The sequence below is a fragment of the Abrus precatorius genome, unplaced genomic scaffold, assembly GCF_003935025.1.
Source record: "Abrus precatorius isolate BTA unplaced genomic scaffold, Abrus_2018 Scaffold9, whole genome shotgun sequence".
In the NCBI taxonomy this organism is placed as follows: Eukaryota; Viridiplantae; Streptophyta; class Magnoliopsida; order Fabales; family Fabaceae; genus Abrus; species Abrus precatorius.
The window spans coordinates 29,562,771-29,585,361 of NW_020874439.1; the positions used below are offsets into that span (position 1 = coordinate 29,562,771).

The 22,591-nt window shown below is 30.5% G+C and overlaps 4 protein-coding genes across 5 annotated transcripts; all 4 read left to right on the forward strand.

Annotated features, from left to right (window-relative positions):
- Window positions 1-4,632: 4,632 nt before the first annotated feature.
- On the forward strand, window positions 4,633-5,181 carry LOC113851169 (putative invertase inhibitor). The gene has a single exon (XM_027481648.1). The coding sequence runs from the start codon at window positions 4,633-4,635 to the stop codon at window positions 5,179-5,181; it is 549 nt and encodes a 182-aa protein (XP_027337449.1).
- A 1,922-nt stretch (window positions 5,182-7,103) lies between these two features.
- LOC113849034 (ras-related protein RABH1b-like) lies at window positions 7,104-19,736 on the forward strand. 2 transcript variants are annotated; one of them, XM_027478582.1, is made up of 7 exons: window positions 7,104-7,124; window positions 13,327-13,416; window positions 14,225-14,295; window positions 15,143-15,231; window positions 17,148-17,259; window positions 18,782-18,872; window positions 19,390-19,736. In XM_027478582.1, exons 1-7 carry the CDS (start codon window positions 7,104-7,106, stop codon window positions 19,525-19,527), a joined length of 612 nt encoding a protein of 203 aa, XP_027334383.1. In that variant the 3' UTR covers window positions 19,528-19,736. The 2 variants fall into 2 exon arrangements, with proteins under 2 accessions (XP_027334383.1, XP_027334382.1); XM_027478581.1 differs by lacking the exon at window positions 7,104-7,124 and having other exon boundaries at window positions 13,214-13,416.
- On the forward strand, window positions 11,220-11,995 carry LOC113849035 (putative invertase inhibitor). The gene has a single exon (XM_027478584.1). The coding sequence runs from the start codon at window positions 11,254-11,256 to the stop codon at window positions 11,851-11,853; it is 600 nt and encodes a 199-aa protein (XP_027334385.1). The 5' UTR covers window positions 11,220-11,253; the 3' UTR covers window positions 11,854-11,995.
- A 284-nt stretch (window positions 19,737-20,020) lies between the features above and the next one.
- LOC113850477 (pentatricopeptide repeat-containing protein At3g29230-like) lies at window positions 20,021-22,369 on the forward strand. The gene has a single exon (XM_027481038.1). The coding sequence runs from the start codon at window positions 20,225-20,227 to the stop codon at window positions 22,007-22,009; it is 1,785 nt and encodes a 594-aa protein (XP_027336839.1). The 5' UTR covers window positions 20,021-20,224; the 3' UTR covers window positions 22,010-22,369.
- The last annotated feature ends 222 nt before the right edge of the window (window positions 22,370-22,591 follow it).

The following is a 22,591-nucleotide window of genomic DNA, read 5'->3' on the forward strand; positions in this document are numbered from 1 at the left end:
TCTTCTCTCAGTCTGGTTTGCCCACTCCCCAAATGCCACTCGTTTGTTGGATTTGATGATATATAAAAGACTATCCATTCTAATGAATAATTGTAAATTTTTAAAATTAAAAACAAAAAGTATTGCAAAACAAAGAAAAGAAACTGCAAAAAAGTAGATACTAAAAGTAAGAAACTTTACTCGATGTTGTAATGGTGATTTTTGGTTATGCGTGATCAGTAGAAGTGAAGTGAAAACATGAATTCTGATCATCGAAGCATGGCAGCATAACAATATCTAATTTACGCTACATAACCAAATTGAAGTCTCCCATGTTAAACATTTTACCGGAAAAAAAAATTAGTTGAAATATTAAGGCCTTTTTTGGAAATTTATGGAAATAGAAAAGAAAATGTTAGAAGAGCAAGAATAGAGTAAAAAAGGAGGAGAGAGAGTTAATAAGAAATCTTTAAAAATATAGAATCAGAAAAGTTTATAAAATTCATTCTTTTCGTCTCTCAAACAATGATTATTACTTTTTTCTCTATTATTTTTTCTAAAAATTAATTGTCAAGTCTAACATTGATAGAATAACAACAAATCAAAAGTTGTATAACTAACAGGGCTTTATTCTAAAATTACCTGCAACGTTGCGATATAATGATGTAATCTAACTTATAGTATAATAAATTGAGATGTGCTTAGGGTTTTTTGATATTTGGGCGATATGACCAATTTTTTTAGGTAATCATTCAATTATGGTTGCGGTTACCTTATCACTATGTCCTACTCCTAGGTCTAGTTGCAATGGTGTAGGGTTGAACTTGTATAAAGTGTTTAATAAAATTGATTACATTTAAATATTTAAAGTGAATTATAAGAATTGAGATTAATACAATTAATAATATATAAATGTTTATGTTAGGAAGTTTAATCACGTATGAAGCATAAACTATATTTTGGAAACGGCAGTTCCAGTTTTGGATGGTAGCAGCATCAGAGCGAACAGCGGTTATGTCATGTTTGGCTAATTTTGTAAAAGAGTGAATGCGTGAAGCAAGAAACCAATATTTCAGTTAGAGATAGAGATGAAAATGGACACGATATGGGTAGGGTAATATAATAAATATCTTTATATATGCATTTTAAAAAAAAATACTCATATCCAATATTAATTTTTGTATCGTATCCGTACCTTTTGGATACCCACGTACTCGTCTTGTACCTATTATTCGTACTTATTTGATAAAAAAAAATTTATAAAAAAAATATATTTATATAATTTCACATAAGTAGCATATAATATAAAAATTTAATAAGTAGTTGCCGAACAAGGTATAAACATAGATAAAAAATAAATATTTAAAGATCACAAATGCTATCGGCAACATTAAAGCGACAATGAAATATATATGCATAATGAGTAACTCTTAGTGTGAAATCACTTGGTGACTTTTTGTGGCAGCGTTAACAACTAACTTTAATGAATAACATTTCATAATTGTTAGGTTTTAATGAGACAGACATTGAGAATGAGAATAGAGTTAAGGCAAAGAAGTTCAAGTACTAAACAACAACAAAAAGTGGATACATAATTTTTTTTTAAACTTTTGAATTTGAAATTATAAAAAAAATAATAGATTTAATTAAAATAATATATATATATATATATATTAATACTAGTATTTTTAACTCATATACTATACAAAAGTATTTTGTTAAAAATATAAATTTTTAAAAAATTATTTTAATGAATTAAATATTTATAATGTATATAAATTTTAAAAGAAAAAATTTGAATAAAAGATAAATAGTCACAATAAAATTTTATAATAAAAAAATATACATGTATATCAAAAAAATTATACTTTTTTATTCAAAAAATTAACAAATAAGAATTAACAATATTTTTTTATATTTTATATCTTTTCAAAAAAATTTGAAAGTAAATAAATGATAAGAATAATATTATTTAAATTCAATAGATTATAGTTGTGCTTATAATATACATGTTGCATAGAAAAATATTATTTTAAATTAAAATATAAAAAATAAAATTTAAATATTATCCATAAAAATAATAAGCTTATGGTAATAGTAGGTGATTGTAAAATTTATAAAATATTTATAATATGTTTATTATTTATCATTCACTTTATTATTTAAATATCAATATAATTTTATTAACAAAAATATTTGTGTGAAAAATATTTTATATATGTATCATATATAAATAATATTTTTTTAAAAAGTCAATCTTATATCAACTGTGTAATAATTAAATTGTATTAGCGTAATTAAATGATATAAAATAGTAAATAAATTTTTCTATTAAAAATATAAACTAAAATAAATTTTTTGGTTTACTTTATTATTAAATATATTTTTATATTAATCTTATATAACTTCACATAAATAGTATAATAATACAAAAATTCAATGCATAGTTGTATAACAAATTTTAATAGAGATGAGTGCGGGTATAAGGATAAGTACTTAGATACCTATACTCGCACCCATCTCTATTAAAATTTGTGAGTATTTACCTATACACATATCCATACCCATGTAACAAGTAAACACTCTATCCATTATATATAAATTTTGCTAGTGTTCATTAGATACTTTACCCATTGTCATTCCTAATTATAGTTAAGCAATACACTTTGTTATATAAATTTTATGTGCTTTAATGGAGAAAAAGCCAGAGGAACCAGATTTTTTAAATTTTATTTTAGATTTAATTAGACTTTTAGTTTCCTCAATTTTCTAATGCCTACAACTTTTAATTTATTATCTTTACCCAATATTTTTTAGATTTAGGAGGATTTTGATTGTATATGAAATAATTTTAAAGTTTAGAGGTAAGAAATTTAGTAAAAACTTGATAAAAATTAAATTTTATACGATGCGATATTATAGTTTGAAGAGGGAAATTTTGAATTTTTTTATTTTCGGTAAATTTTAATATTTTGATGGGTAGGTTTAATATATATATATATATATATATATATATATATATATATATATTATTGATAGGTAGGTTTTGAGTAAAAATTGTGTTTGTGGATGTATTTTTCAAATTTTGATCCATTTTAAGGGACATGAATAGAGTTTAAGAGTTATGATTATATTTCATAAAAATGTGTGATAACATTAAATGGTTTACAAAAATCTAAGTAAAATGTTTTTTGAACTAAATAAATTAGAGTTTTAGTGATTTTAAAATGACATTTTAGAATTGATCCAATCAATTACTCTAATACACCAAATCAATTATTGTAGTTTAATTTTTTATTACTTGTTAGCAATACATGATAAATTATGATAGGCTGATCAAGTAAAAAGCTTTTGGAACATCATTTATAATTATGATATTTGCCTCATTCCTAATCAATATAGTTTGTTTCTAAATTAATAGCAATTATTAGACAAAATGACCCTAGTCGTTAGGAGTTGTGCCTAATCAATTAGGTAGCTTTGTAGCAAATAATTCAACAAAAGTCTTAATCAATTTAGCAAATGATCTCAAATCAATTAGATTGCATATTTATGTTAAATTATTTAAGTTCTTAATGCAAAAGAATATTTTTTATTCTTATTTAAATTCATATGATTTTTTAATTTATTAAAGAGTATTTTAGATTTTTTTATAAATGAAATAATTGACAAACATTTATATAATATTATATCATAAAAAATCTTAATTTTTTATTTTTTCTCTCATCATACAAATATTTTACTTCTAATTTACTATACATTGATCTTTCAAATCAATGATTAGATTAATTAATCTTACGTTTTAGTTTTGTTAAGTAACGGAATATTAAAATTTAACATATAATATTAATGAATCTAACTTATTTATTAATATCATAATATTTTACGTTAAGAGTATTATTTTACTAATTTTATGCTATATTTTAACAATAAAAGGTAATATTATATTATTTGAAGATAGATTGTATAAACTGGACCATAATTAATTAAACTTTGCAAGAGATCATAGTAGATACCTCTGCCTTGTTTGGACGAGAAAAAAAATAGAGTAGAAAAAACATGCAAATAAGTATTTTTTTTTATTTGGCTAAAGAAAAAAGGATAAAAAATTAACTTTTAAACACAAAAATTCATTTAATTTTTTCATTGAAACAAAGAACTTGAAGGGTTACAGGAAGAGAATATAAAAGAAGAGAGTGTATATATATTATAAGTAATGTGTTGTATCAAAACGAAATATAGAGAGAAAAAAAAATAAAATCAAATAATGGGTGTTGATATCTATGAATCAGACTTGATATAATCATGCATGTGCGGTGGATGTTTTATGGATAAGAGCTCACAAAGTTGTGCATGCGTTACATGACAAAATTTGCAGTGACTTCTAGCTAATATGACGTATATAGAAAAGATTGCCAAAAGGAACCAAATCACAACAGAAATGCAAACACAAAGCAACACAATGTTAGCTTCAACTTGGCTTTTGTCAAAGTAAGTTTTTCCTTCATTAATCAACGTACGTGCAGCATCAGATTCCCACCGAAGCACCAAACTTCAAACAAATATATGATGTGTCGATTACATTATAAGGCCTAAATTAGACCCCATTTCTCACAAACATTCATACCCCATAGAAAATAAAGACCAAGAATAATGAAATTCGCTTTATATATTGTGATTCTCTTTATCTTTCTCTTTCAATGCTCGAATGGCTCTAATCTTATCCTTCAATCTTGCAGAGAGGCCTCCAAGAACGACCCAAATTTGAGCTATGATTTCTGTGTTGCATCCCTCAAAGATGCCTCCTCCAAGTGGCAACCAGCACCCTCCAACCTCGAAGATCTTGTGGGCATGTCAATTCAGCTAACAAAATCCAACGGAACCAAAATGGTTTGCATAATTTCGGAGCACTTGAAGAACAAAAGTTTTGATCAATATAGTAAGGCTTGTCTAAGGGATTGCTTTGATCTCTATAAGGATTCCCTTTCAGCTTTAGAAGATGCCATGGTTGCTTTCAAGTTCAAGGATTTGGACACGGCTGGTATACACGTGAGTGCTTCCTTGGATGACTCAGTTACCTGTGAAGATCAGTTCAAAGATAAGAAAGGTGAAATGTCCCCTTTAACAAAGGAGAACCACGTTTACTTTGAACTCAATGTAATATCTTTGGCTTTTATCCAAATGTTCCGCCAAAATTATTGAGGAAAAGCATATACATATTGTCAAAATCATGAAATGGGTTTGTCTTAAGTTATTACATGGAGAGAATAATGTTTTTGCTTCTAAAAACTTAATACAATGTCATAACTTTGTTAGTCCACCTAATATGAATCATTTCTGTTTGAATGATTGTGAACTTGTAAAGTTCTTCCACTCCTTACACCCAAAAGTATATTTTATTCTGTGTTTTTTTTGTTGGTTTTAGTTGATGCGTGATGATCACAATTCAGAACTAAAGGTTTGATTCCTTTTATTATTTTTTGGATGTGATGACTAAGAATAAGTGAGAGGCTAGTTTACAATTCAGCATGATTAGACAAAGTGGAGGATCATTGCGATTTAGAAGAGGCCATTTCCCAGGTCCCCACCATGCACCCAATTCTTACGTGGGTTGGCAGTTTTCCCTGCCACTAATTAACTTCATATACCGTTTTGGCTATGCTAGCTTCGGTTAACACGTGTTTTGTTGGATAGAAGAGACAAAAAGTAGATAAAAAAATAGGGAAGAAAAAAGAATGAGAGTATACTAAATACAAAGAGAATAAAAAGATAGCTTTTGAAAGTTATAAACTTTTTTTTTACCGAGCACTTGTACAACAAGTTATTGACTAAGTCAATAAATTATAAATTCTTAAATACACTACAAGTTACTTTTACTAAACATAGTCTTATTTTGTAGATTAAATTGACAGGCTCATTCAAGAGAAAACATTTAAAAGAAAAATGAAAAACAGATGTATGGGAAGATGAATAAAACATTGTTATAATGGAACTGATTTGTTGTCTTTGAGTCCATGATAACTGCCTTAATAGATAAAGAAATCTCTCTCACTGAGAATAGAAAATCCTCACATGGTGGTGCTGGTTCCTTTTCTGTAATTATGCTTAATTTCGTGCCCCAAACAGAACAATCCTAAGTAAATATCATAAATATTTTTTATTCTTTAATAAATATTTTCAAGTGCTATGTGTAAATTACAGATCTTAGCATATCTTTAAATATGTTAATTTGGGTTTGATTTGTGTTTGAATGTATAAAAAGACTTTACCGAGAAAGATTTATATGTTTCAAAAGGGATTAATTTTGGGATCTTGATCGAAAGATTTGCATCACTAAACTAGTTAATGATATTAAGTTCGACTTTTTAACAATGTGTCTGCATTAATATTTAGTGAGAGTCTTATCATACATTATAACTTAACTCAAATTAGTTTCACACCATGAAATTCAAATACCAATCCAAACAAAAGAGATAAAAAAAAAATGAACACAAAGTTAGAGAACATTTCATATATGTATTAAATAATACATAGACACACTGTTACATTTTATATTAATTTTTTTTATACTTTTATTTGAATCAATTTATAATTTAATTAATGGTTGCAAGTATAAATTTTGCGTATGAATGTTAGACTAAATAGCTATAGTTACATAGCTCGAACAAAATTATTTCTTTTAAAAATATACTTGTAATAATCTAGAAAAAAAGTTACATTTAATCAAAACTTTGAACTGATTCCTTCAAAACATCCAAAATAGACAGGGTAGAAGGCACGAATATTTATGGGAATAATTTTAGTTGTGCTGGACTCTAACAAAAAAGACACGTGAAGATAGTGCTGGCAGTACCAACAACAGGGGCTTGAGGTTCTAGAAGTTGATTGAGGAGGAAGAAAACAACAAAAGACAGAGAGGGCTTTGTTTCTGATGTGATGAGCGATTCCACCTAGGACATGTTTGGCACGATAAACAATTGCATGTGATTTTTTTAGGAGAAGAATATTCTGTTGAAGAAGGGGAACAGGTGAGTAAGAAGAGGAAGCAGAAGAAGATGAGCTAAACCTGTAGCTAAATGTTAGTACTTAGTTGCATTGCAAAGGTTATTTTATGGAAGTAGCCAATGGGCAATGACAGTCAAGGGGTTTATTGAGGAGCTGTGGAGTTACAACTTCCAAATTTGAAGGTTTTGCAAGACTTCTACTTGTTTGAATTTGTAGGAGTGGATGTAATATTAGGATATGATGATAAGTTGAAAAGTCTGGGTTTGAGGCACCATTTGCTAGAGATTCAACAGATAATTGAGGTAAGAGGGGACCTAATAACTATATCTGACAGCACAGCAGTTGTGAAGGAGATGCATAATGAAGTACAGGGTATGGTGGGTGCAACCAAGATCAATATTTGTTGATAATGGCTGTGGCGGTTTTTACTTGCATGACATTTTTACTATTTAAAATCCATCAGAAAAGAGTTTGGCACATTTGATCATTTGTGGCGATGTTTATCTGAAGAACTGCCAAATACAATTGTGGCTCACGTGGAACTGGTTCTTAAAAATGCTGGAAAATATGTTTGTGGCGGTTTTTATCTGAAAAATGATATATTTAACCCCAGAAATGATGATTTTTCTTGTAATGTAAAGCTTTGATTATGTTTAAGAACGTAACAAGTTTAATATATGTATGTTTTCATAGAAATGATGACTTTTCTTTTAGTGTAAATCTTTATGTTTAAGAACGTACAAGTTTAATATGTATGTTTTCATCTTTATATGATGCAGCTATTGTCTTGTTGAGAAAGATGATAAAAGTAAGATAGTGGTAGTAGCATCGATTTTTTAAATGTATACTCTCAAATGAGGAAGAGGTAAGCGATCGAGTTTATAAGGTTTTAAGTAGTTTATTGTTTTACACTCCTTGTTTTCATTTTAATAACTTGGCCACATTAGCATTACAATTAAAAAGGAAAAATAAATTCTGATGATTTTAATTCATTATTTTTTAAGATGCTGACTTTCCCTTTGTTTTTCTAATCTAGAGCTAGAACAAGCGGAGCAAGACCAAGTCTGATGGAAGTGATACCAATGAGTCTCAATAGTCGGGTCTCAAACACATTCAAGATTGCCTCTCTATTTGTTGCTGATGAAACTATGTTTGAAATACCTAACTTGATGATCTGCTATAGCAGATGTAATACCTAACTAGTTGATATTATCAAATGCTGCTTTCAAGATTTTATATAGAGAAGCTGCAGAACGTGTGGTTACCCCCAGCAAAAGCAGGGAAGGTGAACTGCAACTCACTAGACAACTTGGTGATGTAATAATAGAATTAGCTCAGACTGCACTAAGATGAGATAAGCAATCAAATCTAAGTGATTTAATAAGCACAGACTTTTGTTTATTTTCGTGAAGTGTGTGAAGCTATTGTTGGCTATTAATTTGTTGAGAATTATGTAACACTGTATTGTTTGATGCTTATTGAGTGGATATGAAATTGAAATTGATAGTATTAGTGATATCATAGGGTCATATTTATTATTTATAAAAATTCATACAATAAATATATAAGATCTTCATGATTGAAAGAAATTTCTTTGATAACTTACATGTTTTGTAAGTTTTATTGATACATTATTTGTTGATATATTTGCTTTTTCCTTAGTCAAAAACATAATTACAGGTTTAAAAGATTGAAAATAACTATCATCATCTGTGATCATTTGATAGTTGAGAAATAAATTTTTTACATAATCAAGATTAACGTGTTATTTCACTTGCAGCAAACCTTAAGTACTTAATTGAATAATGAGATTTTGATGTCAAAATTTAATGTTACAAATATATGTTATATTTTGATCGTAATTTATTTACATAAAATGTTATGTGTGGGAACAGTGATGCACTATGCGTGTGTTTCCCTGTAATTCGTGGTCTAGGACAGATAATAATAATAATAACAATAGTTTTTTTTAACGTGTAATAAAAAGTATACAATAAAAACTTATGTGAAAAACAAAATACTATTATATAATTAAATATATTAATAACGTTAAATGTTATTGTTTAACTTGTGTACTCGAGTACACATTAAAAAAAATTATATATAATAAAAAAGTTTTTATGATTTGCATGTTTTCCATTGTATAGTGTTCCACCCTATCAAAATTTTCTAGCAAAAGACCTAAAGCAATTTATATTAATAAGTCAGTTGAGGACTAAATCTTAAAATTCATTTATGAAAAATAGTCATTTAATTTAATTATAAAAAATAAAAATAAAATAAAATTTAAATATGTGATCTACAATTTATTTTAATCTTTTAATTAAAATTTGTTAATTAATTCTTATATAGATGGTTTGTAACTATTAAGTACAGTATAACACGCTATTACATCTTTACTTATGTTAACCAACGATGATTCAAGACAAGATGACTAGAAAAAAAAAACTCTTTATTTTTGTCCTTCATACAATATTTCGTTAAGAATGTTTATAAAATAAAGTATTTTTAGTTGCCTTGTGTGTAACATTTTTAATTAGTACAGACATATATTATATTAATATGTTTTATCATCATTTCTACAAGAGTTAATTAACAAATTTTAATAAAAAATAAAATAAAAAAATTACGCATTCAAAATTAGTTGTAATATTTTATTCTTTGAAGCACTAAAGTGAAGAATTCCTTATCAATTAAGGTTTTATTCGCTACTTGAACATTTATTAGGGATCTATGATGAAAAAAAAGGTCCATCAATCAATAGTCATACAAAGCATATTTATTCTGCCTTAGAGTAAATTTTCTATAGTCATGTTCCTCGGTAGTTGTATTTTCTTATTTTGGTAACTTTTTCTCATTTCAATTTTTTTCAAAATAAAATTACAAAAAATAAAATAAAATCATACAGAGATAGTTGTTGCTATTTTAAGAGAAGGGTTGTTTGGGAAGGGAAGTTTTGGAAATGAAGATATAAATTTATATTTTAAATAAATATATTTAAAATTAATATTTTTAAAAATAAAAGATATAAATTAATATATTAACAAAAATTTAATATATTAATAATGTATTTGATATTATAAATAATATATAATTTTTTAATTTAAAATTAAAAAATATATCTTCCCTTCTCTTTTCCTCTAAAAACCTCCTCTCAAACATATCTTAAAAATATTAAAAAAAAAACCTTTAGTCTTAATTGACATGTTTGATAAATAGATGCTACACGATATAGTTTTTTGCGTCGACGTACAAAGAAAATGGGAATTCAAACTTGCAAAAAGTGAAAACTATATGTCATTTTAGTTAAGGCTTGAGGAATTTATTTGTCTAAAATTATTAAGATTTTAATTGTAAACTCAATTTACAAGCGATAAAAAGTGATTAAACTTTAAGATAATGAAATATTTATCTAAAATATCTTTGATAATTTAGATTTAAAGTTGTCTTATTTATATAACTTTTGATTTGTTTTTAACTCACCAATATAAAATTTTATTATATTAATACCTTAGTTTAAGACTTGCAAATGTATAGAAGTATAATTGGGCTCAATTTATTTTTTTAACAAAATCTAATAGGACAAGAAAATCCACGATAACCCAAAAAAAAAAAAAGAGTTGGGGCAGACTTATGCTTGTAGCTCTGTTTTTATGGAGAGCTTTTACATGTGTGCTGGTTTAATCATCATTAACTTTTCTCTGTTCTACCTATATTGAAAAATTTTAAAAACTAATGCTATTGCTTATTAGCTAAATTGCCTAACCCGTGAGGGCCTTCCTTTCAATAAGCAAATTTCTGGCAACATTCAGAATAGGAATAAGTTAACTTTTGGCACGTTAATGAGGTACGCATGAGATTTTAAGAATTTTGTCTTAAGAAATTACCAAACAGAATAGCACAAACATTTAGCAATTCAATGTGCGATAAATAACCTTTATCACCTCCAGTGACAATGAAGACGTTTTCTTCGACTTCCTTTGGTCCTTAGTGGTGAATATGTCATTTGTGTGTAAACTTAGGAAGCTTCCGCAGTTAAAATGGTTCCCACGAAATTGCCAACTTTTTGTACTCAATAACAAATGTAAAAGCTAAACAGTACTCTCTTGTTTTGAATACTAGAGCATAATTAAGCAATCCATTAAGGAAACTTCCCTTATGATAGTACTTGCCGCTCCTCTTGAACCCCTTCATTTATATGAACCACCCATTCTTTCTATAGCTTTGCACCAACGTTCCCAGGCAGTTTGAGTTTATACCCAACAAATAATGTTACACTCTCCTTTCTTATGCTTCTCTTTCTGCCTTACAGTACTGTTTCTCATCACACTCCCTCTTGGAACAAACTCTACCTTAATGGTGCCCAAAGACATAATTGACCAAACCTGCCAACAATGTGCCAACCAATCCATCATCTTGAGCTATGGCTTCTGTTCAACTTCCCTTCCAGTAATTCCAGTGAGTCACTCAGCAAATCTTGAAGGGCTAGCATTGGTTGCAATGGAGCTAGCTCTAGAGAATGTGACTAGCACAGTGGCAACCATAGAGAAGCTATTAGATAGCACAAGTATAGATAACTTGGCTTTGGGATGTTTAGCAGATTGCTTGGAACTTTACTCTGATGCAGCATGGACAATAGTGAATTCCATAGGAGTTTTCTTATCTGGGAATTATGAAGTGACTAGGACATGGATGAGTTCAGTTATGGAAGCAGCCTCAACATGCCAGCAAGGTTTTGTGGAGAGGGGTGAAGTTTCTCCTTTGACACAGGAAAATTACAATCTCTTCCAGCTATGTGGTATTGCACTTTGCATCATCCACTTGGCTCAGTCTAACCCTGCAATACCTTATGAATTGTCCCACACATGAATCTGGCCTTCCTCTTTAATAGACAATAATGTGAGACATTAGTAGCTCAAAATGGAAAATAGGTGTGAGAGATGGAAACAATGTATGTTAAAAGAAAGAAATTTAAGAGTCCAAGACAGATGAGAGATGCATGCTAGACATCAAGACATGGTTTTCTTTTTTAATTTTATTTTTGTTTCTATTAAGTAAAATCTTTTTTTAGTACTCAATGAAAGATATGTTGCTTATACGTTTCCTTTATAATTATTTTTCTTTTTAACTTAGTTCATCATATTTAAATTTTTTAGTAACTTCTCCTTCCTTGTTTAATGTAACTCAAGATTTTGGATCATGTATCATCAAATAACATGATAATGTCATATTATGAGCAAGAAAGTATAAAAACAAAAAAGAATTTAAGTCACTCTCATTAAGAGTGTACTTTAACTTACAAAAATAAATAATTTAAAAATATAAAAAATTGGGATTTGAGAAGAGCTAGAAAATTTTAACTAATGTTTACGGAATAATAGGTACATATACAATGAATTTTAGAATCATAAACATATTTATATATTTAATTAGTATAATTAAGACCTGTTTTGACTCATTTATCATTTAAATATAAATCATTTGTATTGAAATTAAAATATTTTAAAAATACATTTCTGTTAACTTAAATAAATTAACAAAATTAGGATTAATTTGTAATTGATTATTTTTCGTCAGTTCAAATCATTACCAACATGCATTTCACCGAACACCGGTCCAGCATTTATTCTGATCTAACAACTCAGAGTTAATATGTATATGAATTTTATCCTTTTCGAATTCATGAGTGGTAAAGTTATAAAGCTAACAAAGTTCTTCCTATCAAATTTTAACACAACTGTATTATTAACGTTTTAAACTGTATTTTTTACTTTTAATTATATTCATTTATACTCTCAAAATAAATTAACTGTATAAATTAAAATTCATGCAGAAGTTATTGAATAAACCTTTGAGTTAATTAAGTTATATAAACTAAATATTTTAAAACTTAAAATTTATTTATTAATTTTAAATTTATAAAAGAATATTTATTTTAATCCATAAAATGATAATAAAAATAAATAGTTTTTAAAAAATTTAAGACTAATATTTAAAGAAATAATAAAGATTAAAATTGATTCATATTCCAAAATTAATCTGTTAATAGTTTACTCTTGGTTATGATTGACCAGCTAATAACGAATATAAAGCGAAAGTAAAAAACAAAAACAGCAATAATTATTTGGTAATAAAAAAGAGTAACAAAATCCAGGTAGATGTGCACTAAAGTTAATTTAAAAATTGCACCCACCAATCCATGACCCAAGCATATATGATAATAAACTCTTTATGCAGTGCTTTGGTTTGCGGAGGAGATTCTTAAAGAGAGTTGAGAGAATTGAATTGTGGTGATTGGTAGAGTGAATTGTAAGAATGGCGCCAGTGTCGGCTCTTGCAAAGTACAAGTTGGTGTTCTTGGGGGATCAATCCGTCGGCAAAACCAGCATCATCACTCGCTTCATGTACGACAAATTCGACAACACTTATCAGGTCTTCTTCTCAGATCCAATCTCACTTTCACTTTTTTATTACCCTTTTTCAGAGATCGCGCTTTTACTTGCATTCGGATCGTTGCTTTTGTTTCAGTTTTCCTGTGATTGTTGATACATTACCCAATTTAGCTTCGGTTTGTTGATGTTTTTGACAAAATGTTAAACGGCACCAATGAGTTTTTGTAGAAGGTTTTTATTTTTATTTTTTTTATCACTCACCTTACAATTTTGTCGATTTATATTGATTAGGAGACATTTTCTAATAATTTTCATTTTAAAGCTTTGGTGCTATGCCTAATTGTGATTTTGATATATTTATGTTGTGTGAGCAATTTACGGGGAGGGAATGGGACAGGGAGGAGAGAAACAAAACAGTTTCCATTCATCTTGGTTCTTACTAAGAAGTGTAAACTTAACTCTGACATGAAATGTTAATGGAGCCTTAGTTTCTCGCTTTACACACTTACTTATCTTATTTTAGAGCTAAATCCTATAACTTATGTCTTAGAAGCTTGAACTATATGGAGGTGAAACCCCTTAGCAGTAACCTATTTGTTCCCCCTTTTAGTTGCCTTTTCTTGCCACTTTTTCGATGATAAGAAATTAAGAATAGGACCCACATTGAAGATGTATCCACTAACTCTACCTTTGTAGTCATGCTGACTCATACCAAATAATTTTCAGACAATAAGGTTATCTTTCAACTAGTTTGTCTTATGCATATTCTTGCCCTGTCTGCATTTCCATTTTTCTATATTGATTTGACATTTTAATTGGACTCACTTATATTTCCTTCTGCCAAACAGGCTACGATCGGTATTGATTTTTTATCAAAAACTATGTATCTTGAAGATCGAACTGTCCGACTGCAGTTGTGGTAAGATGTGGCTTGATTGTTTTGAAAATTCTGTTTGGAAGGTTAAGGAATGGTAGGGGAAGTAAGAATCACATTGTTTGGTCTGAAATGAAGATGAGTGCCAATGCTATTATGTTAACAATCTAATTTTTCTCTTCCTCATTAAATGTACAGAGATAATGAAGTACTAAATTTTGGAATCTAGTAGATAATGTAAATTCTATGCAGATGAGGGATGATGAACAACCCCTCTCACCCTCCTTTTTCTTTTTCAATTTCATCCACTCCTAAAATATGCGAGTTATTGAACTGTTCATGCATCACAATTTGATGTTATCTTGTTTCTTTTGTATATTACATTTTATTTTTGTATTTCAAAGATTTATTCAGTATATCGGACAATGCTTTGTGAAGGTGTAATCTTTTATGATTGGTTGAAGTCTTTTTTTTGCCTTTATCTTATACCTTTTAATCTGAGTATATTGTCTGCTTTCAATGGTTTTTAACTATAGTAACTATTCTGCTCTTATATTCATTTGTATTTGTCTTTATAGCATAAAATCAGGTTTTGGAGTTTGTTGATTTAAGCTGAACATGATGCTATAATGCATCTTGAGATTTGCAACATATGGTGTTTATAACTTTAAAATATTTGATTCCTGTTTTGTATGTTTGGCATTATGTCCTACTTCAAATGTTTGATGATTGATGTATACTGGCAAACCAGACTGGTCTACATAAAGTTTGACGCTTTTGATTGACAATTTTTAATTTCCATATATAAGCATTATCCTATTGATTTATTATTGAATTCTTTTCAACTTTTTCCCTCTCAATATCTTCATTTTTACTTCATGTGCGGTGATAGGGATACTGCTGGACAGGAAAGATTTAGAAGTCTAATTCCAAGCTACATTAGGGATTCCTCTGTTGCTGTCATCGTGTATGATGTTGCAAGTATGCCATTTAGATGTGTTTTCTTTTCACCTATTCCTTTTGTGACAATTTTACTTTCTTGCAAATTTTTCATTATAATAAGAGTTCAATTTTGGTACATTGTTAGTGTAAAGATTTTTATATTGTCAATCAATTAGAAAATATTGTAGATATGATTTTTAAAGTAATTACTGCAAAAATCATTGATTGTCAATGACATGGCAATTCATGATTGGATAATAATGTAGAAAAAGTTTACACTGTTAGTGTATTTTAATCAAATTCATATTATATATGAGTAGTTAACTAGAATTGTTTTTCCTTTTTGGATGCCAGTTATTTGAAATGTTGAATTTGAAGAGCTTTGAGTTTGCAATTCATTATTTATTTTTCAATATGTATGTAGCAGTAGCATATTGAAAAAAGATTTTCACTTTCTTTTAAATTATTGCTTTTTCTCTCTTTTGAATATAAGTGGAATGTTCATTTTTCAATTCTCCAGAAAAAATTAAACATTTTTCCATTAGATGAGGTCAGCTGTATGGACCAAGTAGCACTAAGATAGTTTTACCTACAGTTTATGTTGGTCTCCTCCTACCTCTAGTGAAAAGATTACCCTACATCTGATCTACTCTTCTTACTAGAGCAGTTGAGCTTCTACATGTTTTCTCCATCCATGGCCAAACCACTCAAGGAAAGATTCTACCATTTTTCTACTATAAGTGCTACCTCAACTTGCTCTTTAATACATTCATTGTTAATCTTATTATGTCTAGTATGTCTGCACATCTTATGCAGCACTCTCATCTCTGCACACTGAGTTTATTTTCTTTTTACTACATAACACTTAATACAACATTGCAAAACTGATAGTTGTGCAGTGAATTTTTCCTTTAAGCTTGAGCAATATTATGTTGTTGCAAATAACACCTGAGGCATTCCTCCATTTCAATTATTACATTCCCTCTATCTCTTTATTGATTTGTATGATGGATGTAAGATGCTTAAAGCCATGATAGTAAAAATTGTGATCTCACTAGTAAGATTGCATGATTCTACAATTTGTGGCAGCCTGTATGATCTTGATCATGCTTTGACTTTCAATCTGGTGGGATTGCCAGGCTTAAACTAAAAAACAGTGGGATCATGCGATCCACCGAGTTGGACCACAAAAACATGTTTTCAGTTTTAACCCAATGCCCAGGTGGATGAAACCCAAAATCCCATTTTCCTCTCAATCCTAAATGATATTATTTTCTCAATACCCACCCTATTTTTTGCATCATGGTGTTGCCAATCTTCTTCTCTATTCCTGGGTGTTGGTTCATTGGGCTTTGGGTGGAGAAGGAGGAATTTTCATCTTCGCATGGGTACTGGTTCAACTGCTGGTTTCCCTTCCTCTGTTTTTTTTATTTTTTTATGTTCTCCTTTTTGTTTTTGTCACTCACTTGTCAAAAGCTTGGTCTTTTGCATTTGGAGTTGTTATATGACCTTTAGATCTTCAATTCAAGTTTAATTAAGTTTTTGTAGTGATATAAAGATTATTTTTCTTATATATAGATATGTATGTATTTGAATTCAGTAAAATCTTGATTTTCACTTCCTTGCCTAAAGTCCTTCCACCTCCCTTTTTCTTTTATATATATATATATATATATATAGATATAGATAGATAGATAGATAGATATATGGTGGTTACATGGAATAAACATGTGGCCTTCCTCTGAGTTGAAGGTAGGACTAAGCCAACTAGGTGGCACATCACTAGGAACCAGAACCTTTTAAGATGCAGTCTTCTTTAACAGCCACTGCCTATTACCTGTAGACAACCCAAATCTCTCTGGATGACTTGAAGCATTTGTGCATATTTTTTTTGTTCCCTGTTCCAAAACACTTTGATGGATCCTTTCTGATTATTCAGCACTCTTGTGATATAGGTCGTCAGACTTTCCTCAACACATCAAAGTGGATTGAAGAGGTACGCAGTGAAAGAGGCAGTGATGTTATTGTCGTTCTTGTTGGGAACAAAACTGACCTTGTGGATAAAAGGTAATGAGTTATCAACAGTAGACACACTTTATCTGATAGTTTACACTGCCCTGTTTCATGGCGTGATACAAATCACTATCTAATTCCCAACCCAAAAACTGAATTAACTAACTATAATAAAGTAGTTAACATTCTGTTTCGAACAGTTACACACAAGTCAAGTTATAATCCTTGCATCTCTTATATTTTTCCTTATATTCACTCTTTTAATTGGAGGACGTTGCCTGTCATGTTCTCCAATATTTAATGACCTCTTTGATGTTGATTTTGGCTAATTACTAATTAAAACCCAGAAAAAAGTATGTGGGTTAGTAAAGAAGAAATTGTTGTGGTCCAGGAAAGTATAACTACACAAATATTCATTACATTCTTCACAGGCTAGATTATGGGATTTGGGAAAGAGAATGGAAGAACAATAGATTCAAGGTAATTGAAAAATTCGTCAAGCATATGAAGGGGGATTAGTGTTTCATGGAGAAATGAGTTATAAATTGGATAATATTTAACTAAATTGCTGGAATAGTTACTTTGCCACTGTTTTAAGCCCTGAATTGTCTGCAAAATTCCTTGAGAATGAATGACTCGTGACAATTAGTCCCTTAAAACAAAATGAAGAACATTTCAAGCTATAAATTAGGCATATACAACACTGTTTACAATGCATGAAAGACCAATAGAAAACTATGAAATAATCCAGTTTGTTGACCAGTGCCTCCCTTGTCGTCAACATGGCATTTTTTAGGATTTTATTCAATCTCTTCTTTTAAAGATATTTATTATCAGATGTGTATGTCTGAGATAGATATCTGAGGAAAATGGGAGGAGGGAAAGTAAAAGATGTCATCCAATTTGGCTTTCTATCCTCATACTGTGTTTGCAAAATTATCAGGAAAAACTGTTAAAATGTTAAAATATGGTTTTTTTTCTTGCTGAAGACTGAAAATTATTTCCTAACTTAGTTAATTGGGAAAGTGTTTGATTTTCCTAACCACGCATTGGTAAGGGTAATTTTTGGTAAAATAATCACTTTTTACTTAGAAACGCTCAGGATTTTGCAAAAGAAAAAGTGATTTTGTCCCAAATAAAGCTAATCCAAACACAGTCTTGCTTAATTTTTAGACCAGTCACTGTTATCCATGAAAGATGAAGTCAGGTATTAGCAGAATCCTATATCCTATGAGTCTATGAAAGGGAGATCTATATTTGCTTCTAGGCTTTGGTAGCTTGAATGGATTGGCCCTTGAGATGCTTCGTGTGCACTCTGCATCCTTGTTCTGCTGTCTTTCTGTAGTTTGAACTGTTTTACATTTCCTTTCAGTAGCTTCTTTCTTGCAAGGATTGCTATGGTACAGTGACTTGTCACATTTTATGATAAAAATTTTATAATAAATGTTTAAAAATCAATTATATACAAGTTGTTGCTAATGAAATGCTTGATAATTCACCCAGATGGTAACTGGAGTAATGTCTTCTTTTGGATCGTCATTTGTTTATGAGTGATAATGTTCTTTACATTCTACAGGCAAGTCTCCACAGAGGAAGGGGAAGCAAAGGCCCGGGAGCTAAATGTTATGTTTATTGAAGCTAGTGCAAAAGCTGGATTTAATATAAAGGTAAGCCTTCCCTTGTTTTGCCAAAGATATTTTATAAATATCAGCTTGAAATAATAAAAAAGAAATGATCACCGGGCCCTGGGGTGCATGCATTTATTTTTAGTAATTTTCCTTGGAAGAAAAATATTTTCGTGTACAGTATACACTTATTGCATTGCCTTAGGTTAGATGTTCCAAATGATTCAATTGGGATCTGAACTATCGTGTTAGGTGTCATTTCCTAAATATATATGTCTTGCAGAATGCAGCCAACAGTTAATTTTTCCTACAAGTCAACATAATTTTCAAAAGTTAGCTTCTTGTATGCTAGGTATACTTGCATATGATATGGGTTTTGTTAACCTTAATCTTCAAGAATAAATTTAAGGATTTAAAAGCAGTAAGTTTAATAAATATTTTTAATAAAATATTATTATTATTATTACTAATTGTTTAAATTCGGTTTTATATCTGCTTGTATTTTATGTACCTGGTTCTGACATCTTATAGTACTGCTTTACCGAACCTACATATTTAGGCCCTCTTTAGAAAAATTGCTGCGGCATTACCTGGGATGGAAACACTATCTACCACAAAACAAGAAGATATGGTCGATGTGAACCTAAGGTCTTCTGCTAACCCAGACTCTCAACCTCAGTCTGGATGTTCTTGCTGACTATACCTCGTCTTGAAGTTTTGTATCTTTCTGCTTCGTGCTATTTATTTCGGAATGTATTTGCCTCAGATCTGTAAAGATTCATTAGTCTTTTAGACTTTAACAGCATTATGTGAGAAAAGTTACGTAAAACAAGTCGAGAGGTAGCCGTGAAAGAACAAATATAATACAGCTTGTTCGTTAGTTTGTTGTTCATTTTTGTTTTGGTTGTTTGATTGAAAGACTAACATTGACATTATACACTTACGTCAAAGTTTCTGTAATAAATTTTTATTAAAAATTATAAAAAATATATAATTTATTGTATTGACAACATTTAATGCTATAATTTTTAATAGAAAATATTATTTATTTTTTTATTATGTACTTTTAGCATACTTGAAAAAAAAAACTGTTTTATTATTCAGTAAGATTTACATAAATTTGACCAAATAATAAAGAATATCAATGTACTTTAAATATTGCTCCTTTTTTTTTTGTTTTTTGAAGTCATCCGAGTACGGCTTTGTATCAAGCGTATTAATAACCTATCTTGTTTAGTTAATCCATCCAAGTTCAAACTTAATTTTAATATATTTAAATTTTAAAAAATAGAAAATATATTTCAATGACAGATTTAAATTATATTTGAGATTGTGTTAACTCGTGGGATTTTGTATAAATCTTTTGGTAATGTTACCGCCAAAAGGAAACTGCAATGGGGAAACAGGAGCGAGTGTTGTTTGCGGCGTTGGAATCATGCAACGGCCTCCAACAGTGGGACAAACTTAACGCGCAACTCATCGTTTCTAACCTCTCACAACACCCTCTCTTCGCCACCACCGCCATCAAGAAACTCTCTTCCCACGCGCTCACACTCCCACGCGCCATTTCCCTCTTCCGCCATCTCCATCACCCCGACGCCTTCCTCTCCAACACCATCATCCGAGCCCACGCGCGCATAGACGATTTCCCCTCCGCTCTCCGTTTTTACTATCATCACATGCTCGCTCGTTCTGTTCCCCCAAATCATTACACTTTCCCCCTCTTAATCAAACTTTGCACCGAAATCGGGTCGACCCTTGAAGGCCAAAAGGGTCATGCCCGAATTATTAAATTCGGGTTTGACTCTGATTTGTTTGTGCGGAACTCGCTGATTCGGATGTACTCTGTTTTTGGGGGAATTGGTTATGCCCGGTTGCTGTTTGATGAAAGTTGTGTGTTGGATTTGGTTAGTTATAACTCCATGGTAGATGGGTATGTGAAGAATGGGGATATTGGTGCTGCTCGTAAACTGTTTGATGAAATGCCTGTGAGGGATTTTTTTAGTTGGAATTGTATGATTGCGGGGTATGTGGGTGTTGGGGATTTGGATGCTGCGAATGTGTTGTTTGAAGGAATGCCTGAGAGGGATGTTGTGTCTTGGAACTGTATGATTGATGGGTGTGCGAGGGTTGGGAATGTCTTTCTGGCTGTTGAGTTTTTTGATCGAATGCCTGTGGCAGTAAGGAATGTGGTTACGTGGAATTCTGTGTTGGCGCTGCACGTGAGAATGAAGAATTTTGGTGAGTGTTTAAGGATGTTTGATAAAATGATGGAAGGAAGAGAGGTGGTGCCGAATGAGGCTACCCTGGTGAGTGTCCTCACCGCATGTGCTAATTTGGGGAGGCTCAGTGTGGGAATGTGGGTTCATTCTTTTATCAAAAGTAACAACATCAAACTTGATGTCTTGCTCTTGACTTGTCTATTGACAATGTACGCAAAATGTGGGGCTATGGATTTGGCTAGGGATGTTTTTGATGAGATGCCAGTCAGAAGCATTGTATCGTGGAATGCTATGATCATGGGATATGGCTTGCATGGGAATGGTGACAAGGCTCTTGAAATGTTCTTGGAGATGGAGAAGAATGGAATGCAGCCAAATGATGCCACTTTTATCTGTGTGTTATCTGCGTGTACTCATGCTGGAATGGTCATGGAGGGTTGGTGGTATTTTGATCTCATGCGTCGAGTTTACAAAATTGAACCCAAGGTTGAACACTATGGTTGCATGGTTGATCTCCTTGCTCGAGCTGGTTTGGTGGAAAATTCAGAAGAGCTTATAAGGAAGGTCCCTGTGAAGGCTGGATCTGCATTGTGGGGAGCTCTACTTTCTGGTTGTAGTACCCACTTAGACACGGAGCTAGGAGAGATTGTAGCCAAGAGACTTGTTGAGTTAGAGCCACAGGATATCGGTCCTTATATTATGCTGTCAAATATATATGCTTCTCAAGGGAAATGGGATGATGTTGAAGGAGTGAGATTGATGATAAAAGAAAGGGGATTACAGAAAGAAGCAGCATCCAGCTTGGTTCATCTTGAAGATTTTGAATCTAAATATTTTGTTAAGAATAATTCAGGTTATAGGAAAAGGATACTGTACTCGATGTTAGGAGAATTAGGAACACAGATGAAATTTTCCTTCGGAGACTCAATTGAGAAAGATAATTTTACACCTACATAAAGTTAGTCTCTATAATACAGGCTGTTGGGCTAGAAGAAAAGTGCTAGCTAATCATAATAGAGACTGCCACTAAAAACGATGTGTTGCGCGATGGAATTATGGAAATGCTATGATAATACAAGGATGGGTCAAAACAAAAGGATCTAGTAGCGGCTGCAGGGTCCAGATTGGTTCTGCGGAAGATTTTGGGGTTGAATTTTCTGGTGAAGGATAATTCATTTATTTGACGAAGGATAATGTTTGTTTCACACGCACTTGTGAGGTGTGAAATGAGGGGAAGGAATAGAAAGATATAAAAAGAAGACAACAAAGAAAAGAGAGAAAATAAGAGATGTAATGAATGATGGATAAAAAAAGAAAAAGGACGATAAAAAGAATGTAAGAAAAAATGGTGTGAAAAAGTCAAAACTATTTGATCAAGAATGACCTGCCAAGTTTCTTGCGTCATTATCTCAGATAAAATTTAATACATAAAATCCATAGTAGAAAAATAATGTTTATACGATGCATTGAAGACTGAACGCGTAAAGATTTTATCAACTTTGTTTCTCAAGTAAAAATTCTTGCAAGGCAAGGCTGTCG